At 49.0% G+C, this 25,234-nt stretch overlaps 1 protein-coding gene across 3 annotated transcripts; it reads right to left on the bottom strand.

The window, feature by feature from the left end:
* Nucleotides 1-17,588: 17,588 nt before the first annotated feature.
* On the bottom strand, nt 17,589-24,759 carry CHST12 (carbohydrate sulfotransferase 12). Of its 3 annotated transcripts, XM_066197905.1 has the most exons (3): nt 24,703-24,744; nt 23,928-24,340; nt 17,589-19,350 (listed from the first exon to the last, which is right to left on the bottom strand). In XM_066197905.1, exon 3 carries the CDS (start codon nt 19,253-19,255, stop codon nt 18,005-18,007), a length of 1,251 nt encoding a protein of 416 aa, XP_066054002.1. In that variant the 5' UTR covers nt 19,256-19,350; nt 23,928-24,340; nt 24,703-24,744; the 3' UTR covers nt 17,589-18,004. The 3 variants fall into 3 exon arrangements, with proteins under 3 accessions (XP_066054002.1, XP_066054000.1, XP_066054001.1); XM_066197903.1 differs by lacking the exon at nt 23,928-24,340 and having other exon boundaries at nt 24,703-24,759; XM_066197904.1 differs by lacking the exons at nt 23,928-24,340; nt 24,703-24,744 and adding an exon at nt 24,559-24,688.
* Between the last annotated feature and the right edge of the window lie 475 nt (nt 24,760-25,234).

The following is a 25,234-nucleotide window of genomic DNA, read 5'->3' as shown; positions in this document are numbered from 1 at the left end:
CTGAATTATCAAAGCATTTGTGCTACACAGGAGGAATTCTCATTTGGGGGCTGGTGCAGCAGAAGACATCTAAGATGGAAATGGAGCTCACCATTTGTTCCTTTGCTGCCAGCTCTGGTTACAAGAAATGAGCTTCTAAAACCTCCAGCCTGGCCGGGGACAGAACCATCAGTGAATCTCTCACTTGTAAATGTGCTGCAAAGGAAGCAGAATATAGAGAGCAAAGATTCTCAAGACGTGACCAAAGGTGCTGAGCACTCACTCCTACCATTTCTTATCCAGAACCACTTGTTTCACAGGAGTTTTCTAGCGATAGATTCTGTCCCAATAAAAAATCTGAGCACTGAACTTTACTCAAGAAACTTGAAAAGCCAGGGAAATTATATAAATTAGAAAAGGAATGATCACACCTTAGGCTTCCCCCCCCAACCCCCTAAATATCTGTAGAGTAAAAATAATGCTAATTAGATGACATGATGAAAATAGGGGAAAATTAAAGTATAAATGTCTTTATGACAATGTCCAAAGCATGGGGGGGAAAGTCTAGTGGGGGTAGGAAGGAATTCTGCTGGATCCTAAAACGTGCAGTGATTAAAGCCAGCTTAAAACACCTCCGACAAGAAACTGCTGATGTAAATGTGCTACTTGGTGGCACCATCTACTGGGTGTCACAGAAGCAGCTGAGACACGGAGGAACTGGAGTCAGAGTCATTTGCTGTGTCCAGCAGAGATGAGAGAGAGCAGAACAAGGTCAGGGAGTGACGTGGGATGTGTAAAAGCACCTGCAAAATCCAGAAGAGCTCCTGGCTCCATCTCACAGAGTCTTCCCTACCAGGTGAGAGGCTGGAAACCCTACCAGGTTTCCACAGGCTCTCTTTTCCTGTAGTCTTCAAAGAAAATAGCGAAGTAGGGTACCTGCATTGTCATTCTGGTGGGAACACATGAATCCCATGCCAGGGTTCGACTAGGAAGTTCTATGTGCACATTTCTCCTCCCTCATCCAAGAAACACAAACCTAAGAGAACATCCAAAGGGAAACGTTAAGTAACTGGTTTTGAACTCTCTCTCTTTCAACCCACAGAGAGGACAGGATGTGGAGCCAACTCAGAAGAAAGGTTTGAATCCAAGCCTACACAATGCCTTCAACAAAGAATGAAGGTACTTCACAGAAATCTCTGTCAGACTTGCCCTCAGCTGGTGCTGACTCATCCTTGTGCTCTTTGGTGGCCCTTTGGCACACAGGAAAGCACCCAGCACCTCCACCATGCCAGGAGGTGCCACCTCCACCAACAGGGCCTCCCATGCCCTGTTGCCCCACATCCCCAAGGACACCTTGAATTTCCAATAAAACTCCTCCTCCCGAGCCCTGACCTCCCAGGTACTCATGGAGCTCACCTCTGCTCTCTTTAAAGCACCTTCCATCAACAGGAACAGACCTCACAGCATCCACACAAAGAATTCATGTTCTTAATCTTTTCCTTCCAATTTTCATTGATCACGTAAAGATTTCCCAAACACTCACACCTTGTTCCTAGAGAAATACATGCTGTGCTAGTCACTGAGTAAGATAAAGTCGTGAGCAATTGATGTCGTGTTGCCAGTTTGGCATGGCCCTCTGTTAAATTGCTTAACACTAATCCAAATTTTTCACAAGACCGTTTTCAGATATGTGCCCAAAACACATGATTATCTGGATTCAATCTCCACCATCACAGATTCTGCAGCTCTTGGAGAAATAATACACTTCTCCATGACATAGCTGACCCAGAGATCCTTAGGATGATACAAAATTAATAGAAGTCATGCTTTTTCCTGTGTCTGTTGCTGCAGTGTGATGTCAGACCTACTGAAAGCTACTAGTACGTCCATGCCCCAGGTTTTGATGAGACCTGGGAGTGCCACTGTGCACTAGAGACACTCCAGTTACCTGACAGTGGGTTCAGGGATATCTGAAATGGTGGCTCACTGTATTTTGTCTTGTTGCAGCTCTGTAGGAAACAGCCCAGGATTCCTAGCCCTTACCTGAACTGCACCATCCCATAACAAACCCATTTAAAGAGTAATGTCAAATTTAAAACCTGCTTGAAAAGAACCCAGCATTAACATGATTGACTCTCTGCACTCTATGAAGACCATTTAATGTAATTCCCTTGCTTCTGTAATGTTTCCCAGACACAGGGAAACTGAGTGGTTTGGTTTTTTTAGGATGCAGCTTTGAAACCTGGTTGATGGCTCAGCAGAATCAGTGCCCTGCATCCCACGCCTGCTCACATCAAGACTTCAACACCACGTCTCAAGGACAACGAAAGGGGATTTCCACAGGGAATTGTGATGTAACAGAATAGGAGCTGTTGATTGTCTTTATGATGACCTGGTGAGATATTGGAATCTTCATTCCATATAAATGGAACTTTATTTATAGACGAGCTACTTCAACCACCAGTTTTTGTGAGGCTTGAGGGAATTCTAAATTTCACCACATTTCCCAGCTGGAGATAAAAACAATCTGGAAAAGATTTTCTGCTGACGTCATGGTGATTTGGAATTGTAGTTTCCTCCCCATGCACCAGTTTGGTTTCTGTCACAGGTCAGAGACATGGATATTGTTACTTACATCAACTTTCATTTATGGTGAGAAAGGCCTTATCTCTGCTCTGACCAAGACTCCTCTGATACCTGAGCTTTTAAAGCAAACAGCAAAACTGGATTTTGATGACCATTAAACTTGAATAGTAATTTTTTTAAAAAGCATGGTTCTATTCTTGTCTCAGGCATTGATGATGACCATGTTTTGTGATGATTTATACATCAGAAGGATATTATTTGAGACGATTCATGTATCTGCTACGGTGATATTCTGGTCCTTTGTTCTTAAGATAAATAGATAGGGGTAAGCTGAGCTCCACAGAGCTGCATTTCACAAACTAGGTGAATATTTAACAACAAAAAAACAGCTTGTGAGAAGATGCTGTTTATCAGTTGCTGCAGTACCACGACAGAACACGGTTTAGTAATTCGTACTTTATAATGCCAATCGATAAAGTCATTGAAAAAGTTAAGGCATTTCTTTCATGTTTTTTATTTTCATTAGAATTTCATATTAGACATTAGACACATTCTTTCAAAACACTTGAGAGTTGCAGCTTTTTAAAAAACGATACAAAGCCTTTTCCCTCTCCTGTCTTATCTCAGCCACTCTGTATGTCCCAGGCTTCTTAGAGCATAGTGCACTTAGAAGCCATTAGTCACCTATTGGCATATTTAGGAGGCTGATAGCTTTGAAAATCTGATCCTTGTGAGCTCAGAGTGCTTGGTCACATCAAGGGCATGCAACACCAGATTACTTGGCAGCACAAATACAAAGTGACAGGAGGATGTGGACACAATTGCCTGTCCTTGCTGCCGAACCAGCCGTGACGCTCGATACCGTGTCGATGCTGTTGCCTCCCAATGACCCACCACAGTACCTAAATCCCGGCTCCTATACCACTTTGTCCGCCGAAAATATTTATGGTCTCCCCCAAAAAATCATTCCTGGTGATTTTGCCTCCCCAAGGTGCAGACGGATGAGATTTTCCAGCTGGGCACTAGGTGGCAAAACATCCCGAGAAAGGGAATTTCCCACCCCGGCTCTTCAGGAAGGGCTCGCGGGAGCTTCGGAGAGTGTTTCAAACGCAGCTGAATATGCAGAAGTTGCAAATGTAAGCGCACAGAGCCCAACGGAGAGAGGGAGAGGAGGTGATTTGTATTCCTGTCCTACCTTTGGGCAGAAGTATTTGCGTACAAGCGTCTGAAGCTGTTTCCTCCTCTGCTGCTCTCCCGCTGACAGATTGTGGCCATAGAGCTTCAAATATGCAAACACGGGCCCCGGTGAGGGCAGAGCCACTTCTGTTTTGCAGAGATGCGCTGGCTCCTTGCGACAGGCGCGGGTCAAGTGAACGTGCAGCGCGTGGCCGTGGATGTCTCAAGCCTTCAGCCCTGGCAGCACTGCCCTCCTCCCCCCCTGGCAGCTCCAAAACACAGAACAGGCCATCTCACACAATCATGGACTGCTTTGGGTCAGAAAGGACCTTAAATATTATCTAGTTCCAGCTCCCCTGCCGTGGCGAGGCTGGCCTGAAACAGAGACTGGACAGAGGTAGTGAATAAAACAGGTATTTATTGAAAGGCCTTTAGGGTACACCTTGGGCAGGACAGGGCCTGACCAGGGCTACACCCAGGATGGACTAAGAATGGTCACAAAATGGCTAACTGGTCACGACATCTTACACTTTTATAAGATTTGGTCCATTTGCATATTGGGGTTTAGTTGTCCAGTTACAGCTTCAGGTTGTGAGGTCCCATCCTTCTTGTCCCTCCCTTCAGTCCACCTTTGTTTGTGCTGTTGGGCCTGAAAGTTGTCCTTGGTCTTCAGCAGGAAAAGGATTTGTTTTGTCTCCCTACTCTGTGAAGAGAGCTGACTGACACTTAATATGAGGCCCAGAACTGCACCCCTAGGCAGCACAGAATCTGAAAAACATGAAAGCTAAAACTTAAGGCATCAGTTCCAGCTCCCCTGCCACGGGAAGGGGTGTCACACACTAGACCGTGTTGCTCTGGGCCCCATCTGTCCTAGAACATTCCCCATGGATGGGCACCCACAGCTTCTCTGGGCAACCTCTGCCAACCATTTTGGCAGTGTGGCTCCTCCACACCTCTCCATGCCCTGTGTGGCTTTCCCCCTTCCTCCTCTCATGTCCCCTTTGTGGTGGAAAAGATGCAGATGTTGCATTCACTGAGGTGAATCCCTGAGGGGCTGGAATGCTGTGTCCTTTACTCACCAGGTTCTGCCCTCTACCATTCACTGCTTTGCCCAGTTGCAGAGTTCAGAGCAGGGGACTGAAAGCCCTGAAAAGAGACAGGTCCTCAGCTCCTTGCCCTCATGATTGCCTCCTGGCAAATGCATCTTTTTATTCCACAGTGATCAGCCCCTTGATGGGACTCAGGGACCAAGAGACTCGGCTGCAAAGTGATGTCACTCATTTTGGCCTTCCCTGCCAAAAGCTCTCCTTCCCCAGCTATAAAACATCCTGCACTGGGCTCCACAGGCAGGTGGGTTCTGGGAGGAACCTACCTGACCTCCAAAGCTGCTTTTTCCTCTTCTTGTAGCTCTCAGGACTTGAATTCTCACAGGGACCTCTCCTGACTCTGCTCTTCCACAGCCCCTTTGCTCAAAGACCCTGCAGCAATTTAAGGTGCTGACTTTGCAGATCACAGACCAAAATGGGTGACACCAGGCAGGGTCCAGCTCTCCAAACCCTGATGCTGTGCATTGCTGGCAACCTGTTTGCATGCAGACATCCCTGCTGCCTTGCTCCAGGGAAGCTGAAGTGGAAGAAAAAAGCAACTGAGACCACCATCAAGGAGGAGATGTGGGGGGATTTGGGGACCCAGAGTGCCTGAGAGCTGTGTCAGAGCAGTGGGCACCCTCAGCCTGCATCACAGGGGTCTGGTGGAGCACGTCAATCCCAGCTGAAGGTATCAGAAAGGGATGCTCTGCCAACTCCACAGCCTGGCAAACAGAGGGGAAAATGTGCTGAAAGCTATGACTTCCTGAGCATGTTCTCTGTCTGGAATCTGCCTGCAAAACAACTCAAATTTCTCAAAGGAGTTCATTATTCAAAACTATTTGCTGAATAATTTCTCTCAGTAATTGCAGGTCTCAAGCTTGTCAGCAAACAATTCATGGTGTGCATCCGGGCAGGCAGCTATAACCACACTCAGGCTCTGGTCTGGATAACCCCAGAGATGGGTAGGAAGAGTAAACAAACTTGTTTGCAAAATCAGAATCTTGACAGAATAAAAAGTAAAAAAAAAAATAATAAAAAAAATTAAAAAATAAGAAAAATAATAAGAAGAAATTGTATCATCTTAAAATAAGCTGCTTCCACCACGGTTTCTAGATATAACTGACCAAAATAATCTGGCAGAGAGAACTGGGTATTGGGGACCAGCCCTGGGCTGCCACATCCCTGCACATGGGCAGCTCTGTCCTCCAGCTGCCTTCATGTCCCCAAGGGAGCGGCCAAAGCTGTCCCCTGGCAGGGAAAGGAAAGGAGCAGGAGATGGGGAAGGAGGAGCTGCCTCCATCCTTGCAGGGCCCTGAACATCTTGGGAACAGCTGCATGCTGGAGGAACATGTCACAGCCCCACTGTCCCTAGAAAATGTCACCAGGCAGCACTGACAATTCACACACACTTGGAGAAGGAGCAGGGACTGACTGGAAGTGTTTGCACAATTCAGGGCTCAGAAAGTGCACAGTAGCACTGGGCTGGGTACCAAAGTCATCACTCAGGCAATGTTTCCTGCTGAAATCATGAAATAATAGATGTCCAATTAACTGGCAAAGCAAGATGGAAAGAGAAATACTGCTTGCAGAGAGCTGGCATAGTGCCCATGGAGTTATAATAAGAATATTTTATTTGCCTGGGCTATAGATAACCTATTTCTCTTCTCTTGCTGCCTCTGGGGTTCCTGAGAGTATATGGCTTTTCTTGGAATAGCTTTTCTTTTCCAGCAATCTCCAAAATCCTCTCACATTCCACCAGCTCAAATTTATTTCAAATACTGCTAGACTAAACACAGCCCTAATAGCTGGTGTTAGAAACTGGAGTATCTGACACACTCAAACTGCACAGATTGCAAATTTGAGGCTGTGGTACTTTTCAAAATGTGCCTGTGTGGGAGCAGGAAGGAGAAGAGGGGCTAACCTACTTTGGCCTTTAGAATAGGCAGAGAAGGCAAAGTTAGAGCAGAAAGAGGAAAAAAAAACACAAAAAAACACTCCAGGAAAAAAAATTAATTGGCAGGAAAAAAGCCTGCTTCATATTGCTGTTTCCTAAGTAAAAATAAAAGCACGGAGGTTCCAATAGGACTGGACAGATGTCAGCTCACCATCCACCTGCCCAATAAGTTATTAGAACCCAGAGACCATTGCATGCAGAAAATCCTGTGCACAGTGCCCTGGAGCCAACACAAGGCACGCACAGCCCATCCCTGGAAAGCACCACGGGAAAGGTACCAACGGCAGCACGCCAGCCTATCAACTGCACATGATTCAGATTAAGGGTAACTAGCATGAACTAAAGCCTCTGAACAAGGTGTCCAGCAAAATGAGATTTTTAATGGGTCACTCCCTCCCTGCAGGTGCTGCAGCAGCAGCTGAGCTGTTTGCTTAACTTGACATGTAACCACAGCTCAGGGTGGAAAAGAACTGATTCCGTTTAATTGTTGCAGCCATTAACCTAAAACGAGTTCTCTGTAATTCTGTTTGGCCCAAGAGTGTTTTCAAATCCTTAGAAGTAAGTCAGCAGTTGTAACCTGGGTAAAACTGGAGGCATCAAGCAGATAAGTGACTCACTGAAGGTCAGAGCATGACCCGTTTGCAGAACTAAGAATGGAAAATCCTTTGCCTCTCAGCCTTGCATCCCACTTGCATTCCTGGTGGTCTCTGATCTTGGGGAAGGCAATGCGAAGGAAGTTCCAACACACACAGAGGAATTAATTTTAATTAAACTGCTATTGAAACAGCCCAGAAACATGACTTGTGAATTCTTTTGCCTTCTTTCGTCCCTTTTAATTCTTAAGCTATTTTCTTCTCAAGCCTTGCATTTGCAAAACTCTTTTATTCTTCCATTCTTCTTTTGTATTCTTAAACTTCTCATTTTGCAGTTTTTCTCCTCATTGGCAGAGAACAGGCTGGAGAAAACCAAGAGGTACATCCCTGATGGGAAGAGAGCCCTTAAAATCACCTGCCAGTTAATCCCTTTGCTGCTGGTGGCTGCCACTTTTCCCATGCTGACAGCAGCCGGGAACACAAGGGTGGATGGCTGTCTAAATGTGCAACGTGAGCTCGGGGTTTTGCTCTGTGAAGTGATGACAGAGTGAGAAGGAAAACACAGGATGTGACTGGAGAGTGGAAGATGTTTCCTCTGCGACAGCACCATTCTGGGAGCCCAGCAAAGCCCCAGTTCTCACCAGTGGAAGCCTGGTGCAGGTGCAAAAAAGCAATCAAGTAACCAAAAACACAATGAGACAGCCTTTTCCTGCCACTTCTTGACCTCATCCTTTCTCAAACCAAACACTGCTGTTCTTTCAGGGGGAGAAAAAAAAAATCCCCTGTTGCTTTTGACCAAACAAGAAAAGAAGAAAAACAAATCCCAAATGCAGCTCCTGCTATCTGTGGGTGACTGTGTGAGCAGTCTGAGGGGAGCTGTGCCTCAGCTCCACACTGTCAAGCCTTGCAGCTGCGGGCAGGGAGCAGCAGTAGCACAATGGCCTCAGAAATGCCTTGCCAGGGTCAGGCAGATCAAGTCAAACACGTGTAGTTTCCCCATTTTTACTTGGAAGGCACCACATGAGATCCTGGAGGCAAATATATAGGGTCTAATAACTCCCAGAAGGGAGAATCACAGAGTCATTTTTGTTGGAAAAGACCTCCAAGGTCAGAGAGTCCCAGCTTTGATCCTAGAAGATCAGAAGACGAGAGAAAACCCAGGTTGCCCCTCCAAGGCCCTGCCCACATGTTGGTCCTTCACCAGCTAGTTAACTCCATCCTGATGGAATTCTTCCTTTGCACTCCACTCCCAGTAAAACATTCATCTCTAGAAGGGCCAAGAAAGGATCCCACAGAAAGACCTTGCTTGTGGCTTCACGATCTCCGTGGTGTGGGAACAGGCCTGTCCAAAGCAAATACCAGCAAAAAAAAAAACCAAACCAACAACAACAACAAAAAAAAGCTCAAACTCAGAGTGAAGAACGAGGCAGCCAATTGCTGTGTGTTCTTGCACGAAGTGGCATCCCTGCAAGGAGCAGGTCGGAATATTTTAACAAAAATATTCCAGCAAAGAATCCACTTTTGGCAACTAAGCTGTATTGGAAATTTCCTTTCAATCAGCAGGGCCAAAAAAAAAATCCGGCTAACACTGACAGCAGCAGCCTAATCTATACTGAATGCTTTTTCCTGAATATTGGAGGAGAAAACAGAGAGAAAAAATAATGCAAACCCATCCCAACCCCAAAAAACTTGTCCCTCATTGTCTCTTTAGCCTAAAATAGTAAAAGCTAAATTTTCACCGGCGTCTCAATTCCAAAGACAAACTTTGCGAGCAGGCAAAGTTTTCTTATTGAAAATAAAGTGAAAAGCACCGATCCCAAACCTGCAGATTTTCCAAAAGCCAGGAGCTGTGTCCAAGCTCACTGACCTTTTGCTAAGCTCTAAAAAATGTAATAAATGCAAAGTGCAACAGCATCTGGAACCTGCCCTGACATCTTGAATTCACATTCTCACTTGCTGATGAAGGATGCTTTGCTTCTTTTAAACAAGTTTGCTCCCAAAAATCTTGCTGGAGGCTGGAGGCTGTAGCCTTACCATGGCTGTGCTGAGGGCCTGGTCCCAACCTGACCCAATTTTGGCGCATGAAGGACCCTCACCACACAGCAGCTTCATCCTGCTGCTCTGCCTCTACCTGGTGCTGTGTGGTGGAAGAGGAACACAGTTTGTCTCGGTCTTACAAAGAGCTTTTGTTTTCCTGCTGCTCCCAGCACCCTCACTTTCCCCAGGAAAATCTGTGCGTATGATGCAAAATCAGTCCAAGAATTGCTTCTGTCTGGGAGTATCTGTGGAATAACACCACGAATTTTACTGCCCACCATAGACTGTACTCTCTCTCCTGTGGCAGCTGGCAGGGCTTTGAAGGAAACCTGATGCTATTTTGAGAATGCAAGAAATCCAGGAAGCTCAGACTTGAGCATCTAAAGGAGAAGAGGGAAAACCAACACGATCCCAATTCCATCGTTTTGGGATTAACTCCCAGCCCCACTAACTGGGGGCTGAATCCAGGCAGCGGATACCAGAGGGTGCACATGCAGCCATGCCTGAGTTCACTCTCTGGCTGCTGGGGGCAGCTGGAGCAGGGACAAAGCAAACAGGCTCAGGGATGGAGAGCCAGAGGGACATCCACAGCCACCAGCAGAGCTTGACTGTCTCACACCCACAGCATCCTGGTGGCTGCACAGCACAAACCACCCTGGCACACAATTTGTTCAAGAGAACTAACAAACAAACTGGGTTAATCGAGAGAAATGTCCTAGAATGGACAGTCCATTGCAAGGTAGTAATTGTAGCCACAAAATCGACCCTCTGCTGATAGAAAACAGAAGGCCATCACTTGCGTGTATTTCACTCCATCAAAAATTGTTTGTTTAAATGCTTCACATGTGTTCACCTGCCCAGAACTGTGGATTGATTCTGACACCTGACTTCACATACACTTACATTCACTCACAATACATAAAATACAAGGGAAGATAATCAAGAAATACAAATCTAGGTCATCGTGACCTAAAGCAAGAACCTTTATGCAGAAGACCTGCATGCCCAGACTACTACTGGGTAGCTGTGTCATGCCAAGGTGGGTTCCCCACTGTGCACAGCAACACCCAGCACTTGGGAAATGCTTATATACACTCAGTTCACTGATTTATCATTAGCTAAAGGTCACCAAAGGCTTTGTAAAAAGCTTTATCCTCTCAGCATGATCATTCTAGGTGACAAATACTTCTGATTTACCCAAGACACAAAATATACAGAGTCAGAAATCAATAAAGCACACAAAGGTTGAGGGGAAGAAAAGCTGGAGACAGACAGAAGTGCCCAATAACATGTGAAAGGTCACTGGAACCGTCTCTCCTGTATTTCCACTCCCTGTGGACATTGCCCTGCTTGCAGAGACTGACAGCTGGTAGGGCTGCAAGCCTTCCTCCCCCAGCACAGGCAAGCAGAACCTTAGACCACCACTCTTCTTAGACTGCTCTAAATAACTGTTTGGTCCATGTCCACAACACCCAGAACCACTCATGAAGACACAGGAATTTCAGATAATCTGTCCCCACATCACATATCAGAACTCCTTGGATTTTGCCTGCTGCATTATAATAAACTTTCACCACCTGATTTTTCAATTATTTATTTGCTCTTCTACTTTGGCCCCTGCTCCCCCCTGGAAAAGCAGACAGAACAGGTCTCCATGCTGCAGCAGATGGCACCTGGTTTCTCAGCAGCCCTTCTCACACATCTCAGCATTTACCTACTCCACAGAATCCCCATTTTGATTAGAGATGCCCTCCACTCTCCCCCACCCTTTTTATCCTTCAGAAACACAACCCCAGCCCTGCTCCACTCCCTGCTGACCACTCTTTTGGCCACCACTGCCTTTTTAGCACATCTTCTTGGCTCTTCTCTGTCCCCTGCACTCCTCCCATGTTTTCCACAGAGACCTGTGTAGTGTCCAAACAAAACAAGAGTCAATCCCAATGGCATTTTGTTCCATCCATTTTGAATTCCTACAATGACACAGAAATAAACACTGAAACTGCAGCTTCTCTGCCACAAAATGTGGCTTTGCCAAAGCTGCGTGTGATCCATCTGCCTGGGGGATGAAACATGGAATTCATGAAGGCACTGCTTGGTGGGTCAGGAAAAGTCTCCCTCATTTGTTAAACACATGGTTTGGGCAAGACTGGGAGTATTTTGACACTGGCGCAGTCTGAGGATGAGAATCTGAGACAAAATTACAAACCCCTGCATTAGGTGAAAAGTGCCAGACCCGCTAATGGCATCTCAGCTGGCTGAACACACTCTGCTCAAGAATGCCCAGCATTTCCCCAGATGAAGAAAGACATTTTGTTCAGATTGATGGTACTCTCTGTGCCTTCTCTTCCTCTGGAAGCCAGCCAGGGGCAGAGAAGGATGGTCAGCTGGGACCTCTGCATTTCTGTGGCAGTTTTGCTCATGGACCCACATGAGCCTTTGAGCCGTGCAAAGCAAATGGACGTCTTGAATCAATACAGTTTTCATGCCAACAGCTTCCAGATCAACCCCATGGTAAAACATGCCTGGATTGAGGAAGTTTTGCATGGCTTTCACTGCCAGCACGCTATCCCAACACTCCTACCCAGGCCACTGCTCCTCCTGGAGGGCTCCAGACTTCCTGTGGACACAGCTCACACACAGGAGCTCTCCAAAATACAGGTGTCTACCACTCCCCCTTCATGGAGGACAAACAGGAGGCAGCTTGAGGAACTCACCAAAGGGCTCACAGCTACAATTAGCATCACTGATAATTAAATACATGCTCCTTGGCTCTGTCTCATGTTTTGAGGAGGAAAACATGGTCCACTGCACGAGTCTCTGGGTTCACATCATTCCCTGAAAGGGAAATTCCTGCTGCCCTGCCTCCCACTACAGCCTGAGGGTCACTGTCTCTCTCCAAATGCCATGGACCAGATCCAGACCTCACAGCCCTTCACAGCAAGGACATGAATACCTGAAAAGCCAGATACAAAAGGCAATGTATAAAGGGTGAAAAAAGACAGATGAACAGCCGCATTTACTTGCCCTGCTTCCCCTCTGGGGCAGTCTGCTAAAATTACTGCAGCATCCTCCATTAGCACCCCTGGTGTGACCCTTGGGGATGTCCTGGGCAGGGCAAAGAGCTGGACTCGATGATCCTTGCAGGTCTCTTCCACCTCAGGATAGCCTATGATGCTATGATCTTGTATTTTTTTTTTTTTTAATCACCTCCTTCCATGAGGTTCTCCAGAGCCTTTAGTATTCAGTGGCAGCAATTAATTTTCCAGTCTCAGACATAGGCTCACCTGCAGCACAGGTTTCACCAAAAAAAAAAGCTCCTGCTGAGGGCAGGAACCGCGCCGTGGGTTTGGGCTGTGCTTTGCTCATCACCTCGCAGGGCATCCGTGACGGGAACTGCTGCTGACAGCGGCTGAAGGAGACGGACTCCTGCTGCCGCAGGACCCAGGCCGGGGGAGTGGCAGCGGCTTTAGTCAGAGCCCAGGAACACAAAACAGGTTTTGGAATTGGCCACTGCAGAGCGGCTGCACGCCCTGGTTCCTGCGGAGCCTCGCACAGACACAGCGGAGAGAAGAGGCTCAGACAGCCCCGCCGGGTCTGAGCATCGCTCCCATCCCATCACAGGGCTCACCATCATCCCCCCTGTCCCAGCACAGGGCTCTCCAGCATCCCTCCCGTCCTGGCACAGAGCTCTCCAGCATCCCTCCTGTCCCAGCACAGGGCTCTCCAGCATCCCTCCGTCCCAGCACAGGGCTCACCATCATCCCTCCTGTCCCAGCACAGGGCTCTCCAGCATCCCTTCTGTCCCAGCACAGGGCTCTCCAGCATCCCTCCTGTCCCAGCACAGGGCTCTCCAGCATCCCTCCCGTCCTGGCACAGAGCTCTCCAGCATCCCTCCGTCCCAGCACAGGGCTCTCCAGCATCCCTTCTGTCCCAGCACAGGGCTCTCCAGCATCCCTTCGTCCCAGCACAGGGCTCTCCAGCATCCCTTCTGTCCCAGCACAGGGCTCTCCAGCATCCCTCCTGTCCCAGCACAGGGCTCTCCAGCATCCCTTCTGTCCCAGCACCCTTTCTGTCCCAGCAGGCTCTTCCACACCACTCCAGGCATGGCATGGCACTCTGCCACAGCCCCCAGGGCTTAATGCTCCCCAATTCCTGCAAGGACAGACCTCAGCCTGCACAGTCTGAGCTTGATCCCCAATTTGATTAAATCAAGGATAGAGAAGAGCTGCACTGTGCCAGTTCCAGAGCCAGCACCACCCATCCTCCCCATCTCTTTCCCAAACAGCCAGGTATCAATCAATGGCTTTATTAAATTCTGCTTTATTTATCCCTCTTGCCCTTGACTAGAGGGTTTATGAGCAAGACCAGCATGGGCAAGCCCTTAAATTCAAGCAACATGACTTTTTTTTGAGCCACCACACCCCACACCCTCCCTGGCAGGGCTGTGCACCACAGCCCCACAGCACCCTGCCAAGTCACCGGCTTTCCCCCGCGGGCGCTGCGAAGGTCCAGCTTACGTAAGAAGGAACAAACTGGCTTTTCTTCACCACCCTTTCAATGCTGCCATTCATCCCCTGCCCTCCATCCTCCCAGTGCCACCTTGAAAGGATGCAAAACACACAGCCAAAACACTTTCGTCTCACACGTTGTCCTGGGGTGAATGTTGCCCGTGGGTGATGAGTCTGTAATTTTGTCCCCCTAAACACAAGCGAATTGAAGGGTTAAGGCAAAAAAATACTGAGATACAAAGGTACTCGTGTGTTAAAAACACTCCGACTCTGACAAAGTCATGTCACTGCTCAAAAAACATGGAGTTCTGACCTGACAGCCCTTTCCTGGAGGACACAGGGGCTGCAAAGCCAGGTCACGTGCATCCCACTCCACCAGAGAATCCGGCATCAAACAGTGAGGGACCAAATCTGTTCAATGGTTGTGTAAAGATTTTGGCTCTGATGCTGAGCAAGCACTAAAGCTGGTTTCAGTTCTACCCAGCTGGAAACATCTTGGTCAAACCCCAGGTTATTTTTGCATCTGCACATCAGTTCTGCCTCGTTAGAGACTCCGTGCTGTCTTTGGCCAAGTGGTCAACCCCAGGGAAAAGAAAGCCAAGAGGGGAACAGGACACAACTTTGCAGGCTGAGCATGAAATGACAAAGCCAGGTTTATTCAGACACAAATAGCCTGCTTCAAAGCATTTTCCACCCCTCATGAAACTGATACTAGCAGCATAACCTTCTACATTCCAGGATTTTTAGCCCTCTTCTGACTTCAGGCCAGCACGGATGCATTCTGCCTGCCATTATTCGTCAAATACCAAATTCCAACTCCTTTACGAAACCAGGGGGGAAGGAAACATGGCTGGTTGAACTCTTTGTTCTTCTTCCCCCTACATACACACTTTCACATCATGAGAACAGAGCAATAAACCCACAAAAAATGCACATTTCCAAAGCCAGAGGCTACATCCCAGTTCTGGCAACCCAGTGGTTTTACCACAAAGCTCAGCACAGCCTGGATCCCCTTTGACTTCTTAACAATACATTCACAGTGGTGGCAGGGTGGGGAAGAAGGGCTTCAAAAGGGAGGAGCAGCAAGGAACAAGTTATTTTGAATCCAGAAGCCGAGTGCTGCAACATGAACACTCCCCATCGGAGTTTTACTGCTCCTCCTGGGAAGAGCTTTGAAGCGTGGCAATGGAAAACGAGGAGAGAGCCAACAGCACCCAGCAAACTGGCTGGGGACAGTTCTGCAACCACTAAAATGTCTAAGATATCAGTAAAGGCTGGACTTGGTGAGGCAAAAGAGGGAAAGTAGAGAACACAGGACCCTTGGTGGCCTCATGCCATCCATACATTCTTTTCTGCTTGCAGCTCCCAGGAAAGCTGATGAAGACACTGGGATGCAGGCAGCTTGCTCAGCCTCACACATGGGGTGTTTTGGACCTCAGTGTGGTGCAGGATGGTGTTAGCACATAAAGCTGGAATTTACTCATTTCATCCAGCTTTGGATGTGGAAAGAGAAATCAGTGTGTTCCAAGTCTCCCCGTCTAGCCAGTGTCGGCAAGGGAAGGGAGCCTTGGAAAAACCTTTTTCTTCTAGGGGTGTTAAATCACAAGGCAGCCACATGGAGAGGGTACACTCTCACACCTCATGGAGCAGCTGCTGGGCAGGTTTTGCAGCCATTTTGCACCTTTTCTGCCCACTGCACAACCAGGACCTCGCTGCCAAAAACAGTAACAGTCTGCAAGCCATTCCTCCCCTGCCCTGGATGACTGCCAACCAGTGACCTTCAGAAGATGTTCCTGGGACAGGCTGCGGTCATAAATCACAGGACAAGTGCGGCTGGGGAGGCAGCAGCTGGTTTGGAGGGTGGCACTGGGATCCAAGCACTGCTCAGAGGGGCAGGAAGAGAGAGAACCAGATCAGGAGGTGCAGGGGAAGCAGCTGGTGGGAAGCTCACATGGCATCTGTGCTATGGCCCCAGCCCCCCATGCCTGCACATACTAAACATCAATTACATGGAAATTAAAAGAGGAAAAAATAAACACTTTGAAAAGACAAGAGATGAAAACATCCACACTGTGTTTTTTTAAGAGCAGGCTGAACCCACCCTGAAGAAATGTAAATGTAGAAGGAATCGAGACTCCCGGGATTACTCATTATAGGAGACGAGACTCTACATCTTTCTGTTTTGCAGCAATTAACTGTTAACTGGGGAAAAAAATTGAAGAGATCAACACTTTTCTATTATTAGTTTTAAATAATGACTCAGAAACAGGCACTTCCTTTTTCCCCAAGCTATGAGGAGCAAAGCACCAAGACCCTGACAACGGCTTCAGGCTCATTTAAACTGCAAATAACTGCAGAAATTATGGGAGAGTGGTGTGAATACAAGGAGAAACAAACCCTTTATTTTGAGTCCAACTACCAGCAATTACCTCTCATTTGTAGATTAAAAAGCTTGATACAGCGTGTTTGTTAGGAAAAACATGGAGTGCCTGGATGTACTTGTGCAGAAATTGGGGAAGTGATGAGAGAGAGAGAGAGAGGAGAAGTCACACCTGCTCATGGCCTTGGAGAGAAACTGAGTAAAAGGCCAATATGCAAAGAAGTCTCCCCAAAACACAGAGCTGTCTCCCAAGGCCTGACCCTGGACCTTAATCACCAATACCATCCACAGTCCAGGGAAATAATTAAGCATTTCAGCTCTGAAAGAGTTGCCTGCCTAATCTGCTAAGCAAACAGTTTTTGCAGAGCAATTCAGAGAGAGAAAGAGCAGCAGATTCAGCTGATGAGACACAAAAAGTCTCTAAAGGCATTAATTTCCTTTGGGAAGCAGCCCACATGCTCCCAGCACAGTGGGAACCATCACTGCTGCAGCAGGTCCCAGCAAGGCAGATGAGCAAATCTGCATCAGCCATTTGGAATAAGCAGAAAGGCAGCAGATGAGGATGTGGTGTCACGAGCAGTAGCTGGAATGCTGAAAACAGAAGAAGTTTGAGTTCACCTTGACATCTCCTTATCGAAAGAAACCTTTCGGATCTTCCTCTCCCAGAGATAAGCATCTGCATCCCTTCCACATTCCCTTAAAGCGTGCACAGGGATGATGAGGACACAGCACGGTTCTCAAGGGACTTGCACTGCATGCAGCAGTGACCAGGACACGGAGCAGCCAGGGCCTGGCCAGCTCACCCATCCAGGAACACACTGCCCACCCCGGCTGGCCACAACCCCTCAGAACTTCAGCACCCCCTGGAATGGGACAAGTCCTGGGAATGCTCCACACTAGCAAGGTCCAGGGGCTGAACCTCAGCTTTGTGGGCAGCAGAGTCCCACAGTACTTTGCCAAAAGGTCAGGCACTGCGGAGGTGCTGTGTTGGCCACCTGCATGCCCCAAAACACCCCACAGGACTTGTCACTGCTCCCAATGCCGTTTCCTTCCTGTGACCCTGGTGTCACACTCCACACCTGTGAGCAGTGTGAGTCACCAGAGTCCTTCCAGGTGTTCTTCCAGGCCTGTCTGGCAGAGCCAGGCACTGACCCAGCCCACTGCCTTGGAGTGACCACCAGCAGACCTGGCACCATCAACATCCCAACCCCCAGAGAGATCCAAGCGCTCTGCAAACCTTGGACCTCTGAAACAGCAGCCCTGAGACAACACACAGAGGCAGGTTCATAATTTCTTGGGGTTTTCTTTTACTTTTTTTTTATTCCTTCCCTTCCTTTGCCACGACACACGCTTTGTTTTAAATATCTTAAATATATTAATTTTTAAAAAGTATTAATAAAAAGCTATTGAAGGACATGATTGGCAGAGTGACCAAGGGCAGCAACCCATTGCAAAGTATGGGGACATTTTAAAAAACAGAAAACAAATTATAACCCAAAAAAATGGCATTTTTTGCATATGCACAGCTGGCTGGAATACCCTGGACTCTGGCATTATTGCAAAAATGGAAGGGGAAGCAGTAGAAAAAATATATTTCATTGTACCAACTTGCATTGGGAAGGGAGTTAAGAGCAAAAATGAGGAGGATTTAAACATTTTTGGTATTTCAGATGTTCCCTCCCACATCCACTGCCCAATCATGTTCAGTCTTTAAGCAAGTTTTCCGGCTTGGGGTAGCCAAAGAGTACAAAATCTGCTTCGTAAAGCTTGTAGAGCTGCTGCCTCCAAGCCAGTGGGATTTTGGCAAACCAGTTATCTTCCCAGCTGCTGGCAGTCCTGTTCCGGTAGCTGGGTGGGAAGCGAAGCAGCCTGTCCACTTTGAGGAGCTGCAATAAATAAGCAGCATCCTCATCCAGCGTCTCCAGCTTCCCAATGAAATCATAGTCTATCTGGCATGGGTGGCACAGCCGGTAAACCTGCCTCCAGTGCTCATTGAAGGGGGCCATCTTCTCTGTCCTGGGATCCAGTAAGTACTGGATGAAGTCAGAAAAGGAGACTTTGAGGCCCGCCCCGAAGGCCTCGCTAACGGAGGTGGGGAGGTTGGTGTGGTTGGAGTAGAGCTTGAGCATGGGGATGGCGAAACGCCGGTAGAAGTCCTCGTTCTCCAGCTCGAACTTGCTGCGGAAGGCGGAGATGAGGCGGACGAAGGGGTCTCGCACAAAGAGGAACTTGGTGTACTTCTTCAGCTTGATCTTCATCAGGTGCCGCGAGAACTTCCCGTAGCGGCGCCAGAATTTGTTGAAGGTCAGGTGGGTGCTGGTGTTGTGGACGTGTTCCCGGGGGATATCCAGAGGGTTCCGGTAGGGGACCCCCTGGTCCAGCAGGCTCTCACTCAGCACGATCATCACTCGTTTCCAGTTGGTGCAGGCCACCTTGGGCACGTAGCAGTAGATGACGCCGTGACGGTCATCCACGATCAGGTGGTTGAGCTCATAGTTTGGGATGTCGTCGAAGGAGCGCTCCTTGGTGGGGAAGGTGAAGCTGGAATTGGCACAGAACTCCCGCAGCGTTCTCTGCCTCTCCACCTGCAGCTTCTCTTGGTCCAAGCTGTTCCTGTCCTTGTGTGTAGACCAGTCATAGCCCCGCACGTTCTCCTCCAGGTTACTTAGCACAGGCTTGTTGGAGCCCTGGACGAGGAGCTGCTCTGTCTTTCGGGGGGTAGAGCTGTTCCGTTTCAGGCTCGAACCAAGCAGCTTTGCCAAAAATTCATCGACATCTGGCAAGGCTTCCCAGTCCTCACCTGCTGCGATGGCTCCTGGGGCGCGGGGTCTGGAGAAGGACGTGTGCAGGTAGAAGTGAGCTGTCCCCACGTTGTCCCAGTACACAATAATCAGGAGGATCATGAAGATGGAGACCAGCACCACAGACAGACGGAGGAGCCGTGCTTTGGTCATCCTGACACCTACTGTGGTAGCTGGCTTTCACCTGGATTCACCTCTGGCTCACAGAGTGAGGCTTGGGATCCAGCATGGTGCTGCAGAGCAGGAGCCTGGGAAGGTACAAGGAAAGAAAAGTTAGTTGAACCCTTAATCCTTCTGGTTTGGAGAGAATGACCTGGCACAATCAAAACTTCTAGTGGGGTTGACCATCCCCATTTCCACATGGAGAGAGCTGTGAGAGTCAGAGGTACCCATAGAGACTGTGGAAAAGAGCTGGCTGGCCAAAAGCAGACATAATGTGTTGCAATTTTATCAGTTTCATAGCAATCATGGATTTTTATCAATCTCAGGTTTCTGGAGTTAGGTGATTTCAAGAGAAGCTCTAATTAAATTTTAAAATATTAGTAAAATATGATTGCAGGCCTAGAGCTTACAGAGGCAAGTTTGAGAGTATTAAAGTATACAACCACACACAAGAGGTATGCAGAGCCCATTACCTTTCAGACCTCCTTGATTTTTACACTATCTAACACACAAGAAGAAAGAAGCCTCAATCCATGATTTCAGCTTTTGGTATCACACTGTGGTCTCATCTTTGCATGAAGGTGCCCTGGACTGAAAACAAATTCCTTACTGGAGTTATGAATACAGGGCTAAAGGTGCCACCGCCTTGGTGGCTAAAGCAAGTCCCTGCTGAGGGAACATCACTGATCTGAACACACCATCTTATCTACTCTGTGTGAAGGCACCCAGTAGGTGTTATCTCCATGATCTTTCTTGGTAGCTATTTCATTTTGCCAGGAACAAAGATTACACAAACAGTTCTCCTGCAACCCTCCCGCAAAGGGACACAGTCCTGACAAGAGCCACGCATCAATAAAAATCTAAAGAAGAGATTACTTTTAACTGAATGATTTAGGAGATTAAGGATGCTCTGGTAAACCTGTGTTCATGCCCAGACACTGTTGAGTCAGGACTTCTTCCCCTGCTTTAATGTAATTTATTTTTCTATCACACACAACACTAACAATCCTTGATCACCAAGGACAGGAGAGAAATCCCTGTTAAAGGGGCAGCTCAGATCATTGGTTCTGAGGGGAGCAGCAGGTTTGGGTTTTTTGCTCCAACCAGCCCCACCTTTTCACTGATGTCTGTTTTCCATGATTCCCAGCTCCTTTCTTCCCCCAAGATCCTCAGGGAACAGCCACCTCCCCACCCTGCTGCACGTTTTCTGGTCCAAGGCTCCGCGCAGGGGCAGGCTGGCAAACCAGCCTTGATCTCTCCCCAAGCCAGCAAGGAGCCAGTGCCTACAGCCAGGGAAAAACAACACAGCAAAGTGAGGAGCTACAAGTAGTTACTGCAATGTTCTCCACACCTCCAAGCATAGTCCAGGCTCTGACTGTAAACACAGAGCAGCACCTACAGATAAAAAACAAGAGCTGTCCTTTCCACAGACATCCCAAATCTTTCCAATGACTTCAGAACAAACCCTGCAAACACCAGCTTTGAAAACAAAGCCACTTCAGGGCAAGCTGCCCTGAAAAGTTTTTTCTAAATGAAGGCTGGGTGTCTCTTCTTCCCAAAACACAGAGGTTGCTCCCCAGCCAATTCACACCACCCTTAAACAGCATCAACCCCACCCTTCACAGAGATGCAGAAGAACTCGAGTCCAGATACGCGAAAGTGCTGAGCTGTCATTCCCAGGGAAAAGGTGCTCAGCACCTCTGAAGCTCACTGCAGCCTTGCAGTGAATGACTTGGTAAAAAGTCCCCTGCATGGCTATGCTCATGTCTCAGGGGTGACAGGTTTTAACAGCTAAAGGTTTCAAACATTAGACAAGAATTTAGTAATGAAGAGGAAGAATACCAGATACTGTTACATGTCAAAGTATTAGGTCAGCTTGTCCCAAGACAGAAAACACATACCCAAAGGCTTATGGTTTCTCCACCCTGGTGTATTTATTTACAATTTGGAAGTAGGGAGAGCCAGAAATTCAGCAGAACTGTAGCCTAACACAAGGCTTTGCACTGCAACACCAAAAAGTTCCCTTTCCTGAAGCCAGGTTCTTATTCTGCCTGCTAAGAGGAGCTGAAAGAACTGCAGACATAACGTTTTACACTCTGCAGATCAAGAAGCAGGTATTACTCAGCAGTAATTCTCCGTGTTTAGCTAGTCAAGACTGAAGATGGAGCAGATCTGAGAAGAAACACCCAGAGATCAGCAGAGAGCTAAAGAAGGGGCAAATTACATATATGCGTCAGCACTCAGACCAAGCATCTGAGTCCAGCAGCAGAAGATAATGGAGGGACACTGCCAACTCCTGCTTGGCACACTCCTGGGTTTGAGTTTTGCCCAGATCTGCTCTTGCTTTTGATCCCATTTAGCTGCTCAGGGCAGGGACTGCTTCCTATTCTGGATGAATAGGGTGCCCACTGCGCACAGAATCCCAGCACGCTGTGCTTCCAGCGCTGCCTGAGACCTCTGGGCTGGCTGGAATGCAGCAAGCCTGGAAAGCTCCACAGAGCATCTTTTTCTGCTATCCTCATCCCCAGCAGCTTCCACAGCCCTGGGCAGCACAGCAGCCTCCCAGCATTCCTGCAAAGCTGTCCCAGCCAGGCATGGACAGATCAGCCTCCTGGCAGCAGCGACAGGGGCAGACTGGACACTGTGTGTGGCACTCACATTCCTGGGGCAAATGGAAAGAGGGATCTTCACCAAAGCCACCCCACAATGCAGCTTTACCAAGTGCACCCCAAGGGCTCCAAGCCTGCTTTCCAGGACACGGCACGCGGGCCTGCCAGAGAGTTTGGCTTTTCCAAGACACACACACAGCAGTGAGCAGCACAGAATCAGAAAGACTCCACTTCTACTAACTCTACCAGTGCCAGACAGGAACCCTGGGAAAGAGCAATAAGACAGCTTAATTCCCCCTCAGAAGGAAAATGCTGCAGAAAACAAGAGTTGCTCTATTGATTATGACCCATCCCCTTCCTGAGCACTTCATAAAGGACGCCAGACTGAAAGCCCAAATTAGAGGTCTCTGTGCACATTAGACGGAACGTGACTCTGTCCTCCCCTTGCCAGAATCAAAGGGAAAAGCTTCCAGAAAGAGCCAAGAATTTACATTCAAGTTCAACCCAAAGTCACCAGCCAACAGGAACGTGCACCAGGACCCACACAAAGCTGCCTCTGTGACACAGTGCTGGCAAACTGGAAAGTGGACCAAGTGTTATAATCATCCTGCAGAGCCCCTTGAGCAGCCATCCCGTGACCATCTCCAACCTGAACCTGGCCTGGGTGTGAACCAAGAACTTTTCTTCCATCGCAGGCCTGAGAAAGACACTGAGGTCTGAGGTCACTCATCCAATGACAACGCCAAACCCCCTGCTGTGTCAGACAACCACCTCTCAAGATCTCATTTAACACGAGTAAGTGGAGATGTGTCCCCAGCACTCTTATTGCAAAACCTATTGCAGATGCAACTCCTCCGGGGTTTGTAAACTTTATTTCCACTTCACAGCCCGACTGTAACCGTTTATCCTTAGGATAGATAAGAACTTAAGTAATTTGTGTCTCTTTATTTCTCTCCTCCTGGCTACATTCTCTTCCAGCTTCTCTGCAAAAGAAAGTAACTCCAGCTCACTTGCAGGAGCAGCAAGCCTACAGAAAATAAAGCAGCTTACAGAAAGGCATGTGCCATACAGAGGGGACAGTGAGCCTTCTCTATGAACTGCAATGGTCTTGAAAGAAATGTGCCTCCAAAGGCTTGGGTGCAGATCCCCTCTTTTCTTGCTTTGGGTTTCCCCAGCACTAAACACCACCTCAACTCCTCCAGTTGATCTAACATGAGAAGATACAGGATTTCCAGCAGCTTACTTGAATTTTGCCTGCTTAGGAAGACAGAAAGAAGTGGAGTAAGAACTTCTAAAAACACATAAATCCCCCACCAAATTCAAATGGATACTTTCCCCTGGGGCCAATTCCCCAGGGATCACTGGACCCGTGCAGCCTTCTATACTCACATATCATGGTACACACCAGTTGTGCTTAGGGGATCAGTAACCTCTAGAAAAGTGGAACCGATTTAATTTCCTAAAGGTGCAGGAGAACGAGCTCCCACCAGTCCAAGCAGACTGCACCAACAAACAAATTTCATGCATTTGGCTATCCCTCAACACATTGTTTCTGCCCAGCCTCCCAAAAGTCTAGCACCCTTTGCAGAGCAAGGAAGTTTTAACCCATTAAATGACATCAATACTTACATTAGTATAAATGCATACACCATAAGCAAAAAAAACAAAGCTGTTTTGCATGTTGCATCACAACTTAGCTCATGTGTGTTAGAGACCAACAGAAGAACATCCTGATCTACAGTTTGCCAGCACCTTGCCTGCCATTGCTGCCAAAAAGTTTGTACAGGCTTGGCAGCACTTGTCACCTCTTTTTTTAATATCCACACTTGGAAGCAGTCACAATTTCTTAAATTTCAGCAGGAAACTCCCCAAAACACAGCACACCCTGTTCATCCATCCCTTTTTATCACAAACTTCCATCACACGCACCGTCCCTGGCTTCACAATCGCAGGAAGCACCTCAGGCAGCCCCGAAGCCAACAACACGCCGGGACATTTGTTGTGTCCTGACACAACCCTGACACCCGCACTGGCTGCAGTCATCTTACAAACACCTGGTTCCGGCACAGTTGTCAGCCTGAGTCCTGCAGTGAAGTTTTGCACGTGAAGTTCGGGCTGGAAGAAGAGCGTTTTGGGCCGGAGCAGCGCTGGAAGCCGGGCTGTGCCGTCGGGAGGCGGCTGCATCCCGGGATCGCTCCCGCTCATCCCCCGGCCGCCGCCAAGCCCGGCAGCGGCTGCAGAGCCCCCGGCAGGGCTGCACCAGCCTCAGGCCCAGCACCGGAGTCACTGAATGGTTAAGGTTGGAAAAGACCTCTAGGATCGAGTCCCACGATCAACCTAACGCTGTCAAACCGTGACCCCAAGTGCCACATCTACATCCACCTCCAAGGGACGGGGGCACCGCCACCTCTCTCTTGTGGTTCTGGCTCAGCTTGAGGCTGTTTCCTCTTCTTCTGTCTCTTGCTACCTGGGAAAAAAGACCGACACCCACCTAACTACAACCTCCTTCCAGGTGGCCGCAGAGAGCGATGAGATCCCCCAGATCCTCCTTTAATCCATGCTAAACCCCCCCCAGCTCTCCGGGGAGCGTCCAGCCGGGAAGGTGCCGAGTGTGTGGAGAAGGGGAGCTGCCCCGCAGAGCCACCCGCAGCCCCAGCCCCGCGTCCCGCCGGAGCCGAGCCCTACCTGGCACCGGGGAGAGCGGAGGGACAGGCGGGGGCACGCCGTGCTCATAACCGGGAGCTGGACCAGCCCCGGGGCGGCACCGCCTCAGCGAGCCCCGCCCGGCTCGTCGGACAACCCCCGAGCCCTGCCCGGCGCCGCGCTCACCTCCCGCCCGGGGCACCGCAGCCTTCGCCTCCTTCGCCTTCTTCCCCTTCCCTTCTCCTTCCCTCCTCCTCCTCCTCCTCCTCCTCCCGCCGCGCTCCCGGCGCCGCCTCTCGCGAGACGCCGCGCGCGGGGGTCCCCGCGGGGCCGCGCAGGCGCCGCTCCGCCCGCCAGGGGGCGGCCCCGGCCCCGCGCCCCCCCGCGCCCCCCCGCGCCTGAGGGAGCGCAGGGAGGGCGGCCGTGCGGCGTGTGCCCGCGGGGCTGGGGGGTGCTGGCACCCTCCCGGCATGAGGAGAAACGGCCAGGAAATAAAACACGAGATCCACCTCAACATGTGGAAAGAGCTGCTTCCCATGGTGATGGGCAGAGCACAGGGTGGCCAGGGAGGGTGCGGAGTCTCCTTCTCTGGAGGTATCCCGTACCCACCTGGACGCGTCCCTGTGTCACCTGCCTTAGGTGACCCCTCCGTGGCAGGGAGTTGGACTAGGTGATCTTCGGAGGTCCCTCCCAACCCTGAAAATTCTGTGATTCTGTA

The sequence above is a fragment of the Chamaea fasciata genome, unplaced genomic scaffold (assembly GCF_029207755.1).
Source record: "Chamaea fasciata isolate MVZ Bird 193981 ecotype frontalis unplaced genomic scaffold, bChaFas1.0.hap1 SCAF_16, whole genome shotgun sequence".
Classification (NCBI taxonomy): domain Eukaryota; kingdom Metazoa; phylum Chordata; class Aves; order Passeriformes; family Sylviidae; genus Chamaea; species Chamaea fasciata.
Note: the sequence above shows the minus strand (reverse complement) of the source record. Positions and strands in the feature narration are given on the sequence as shown.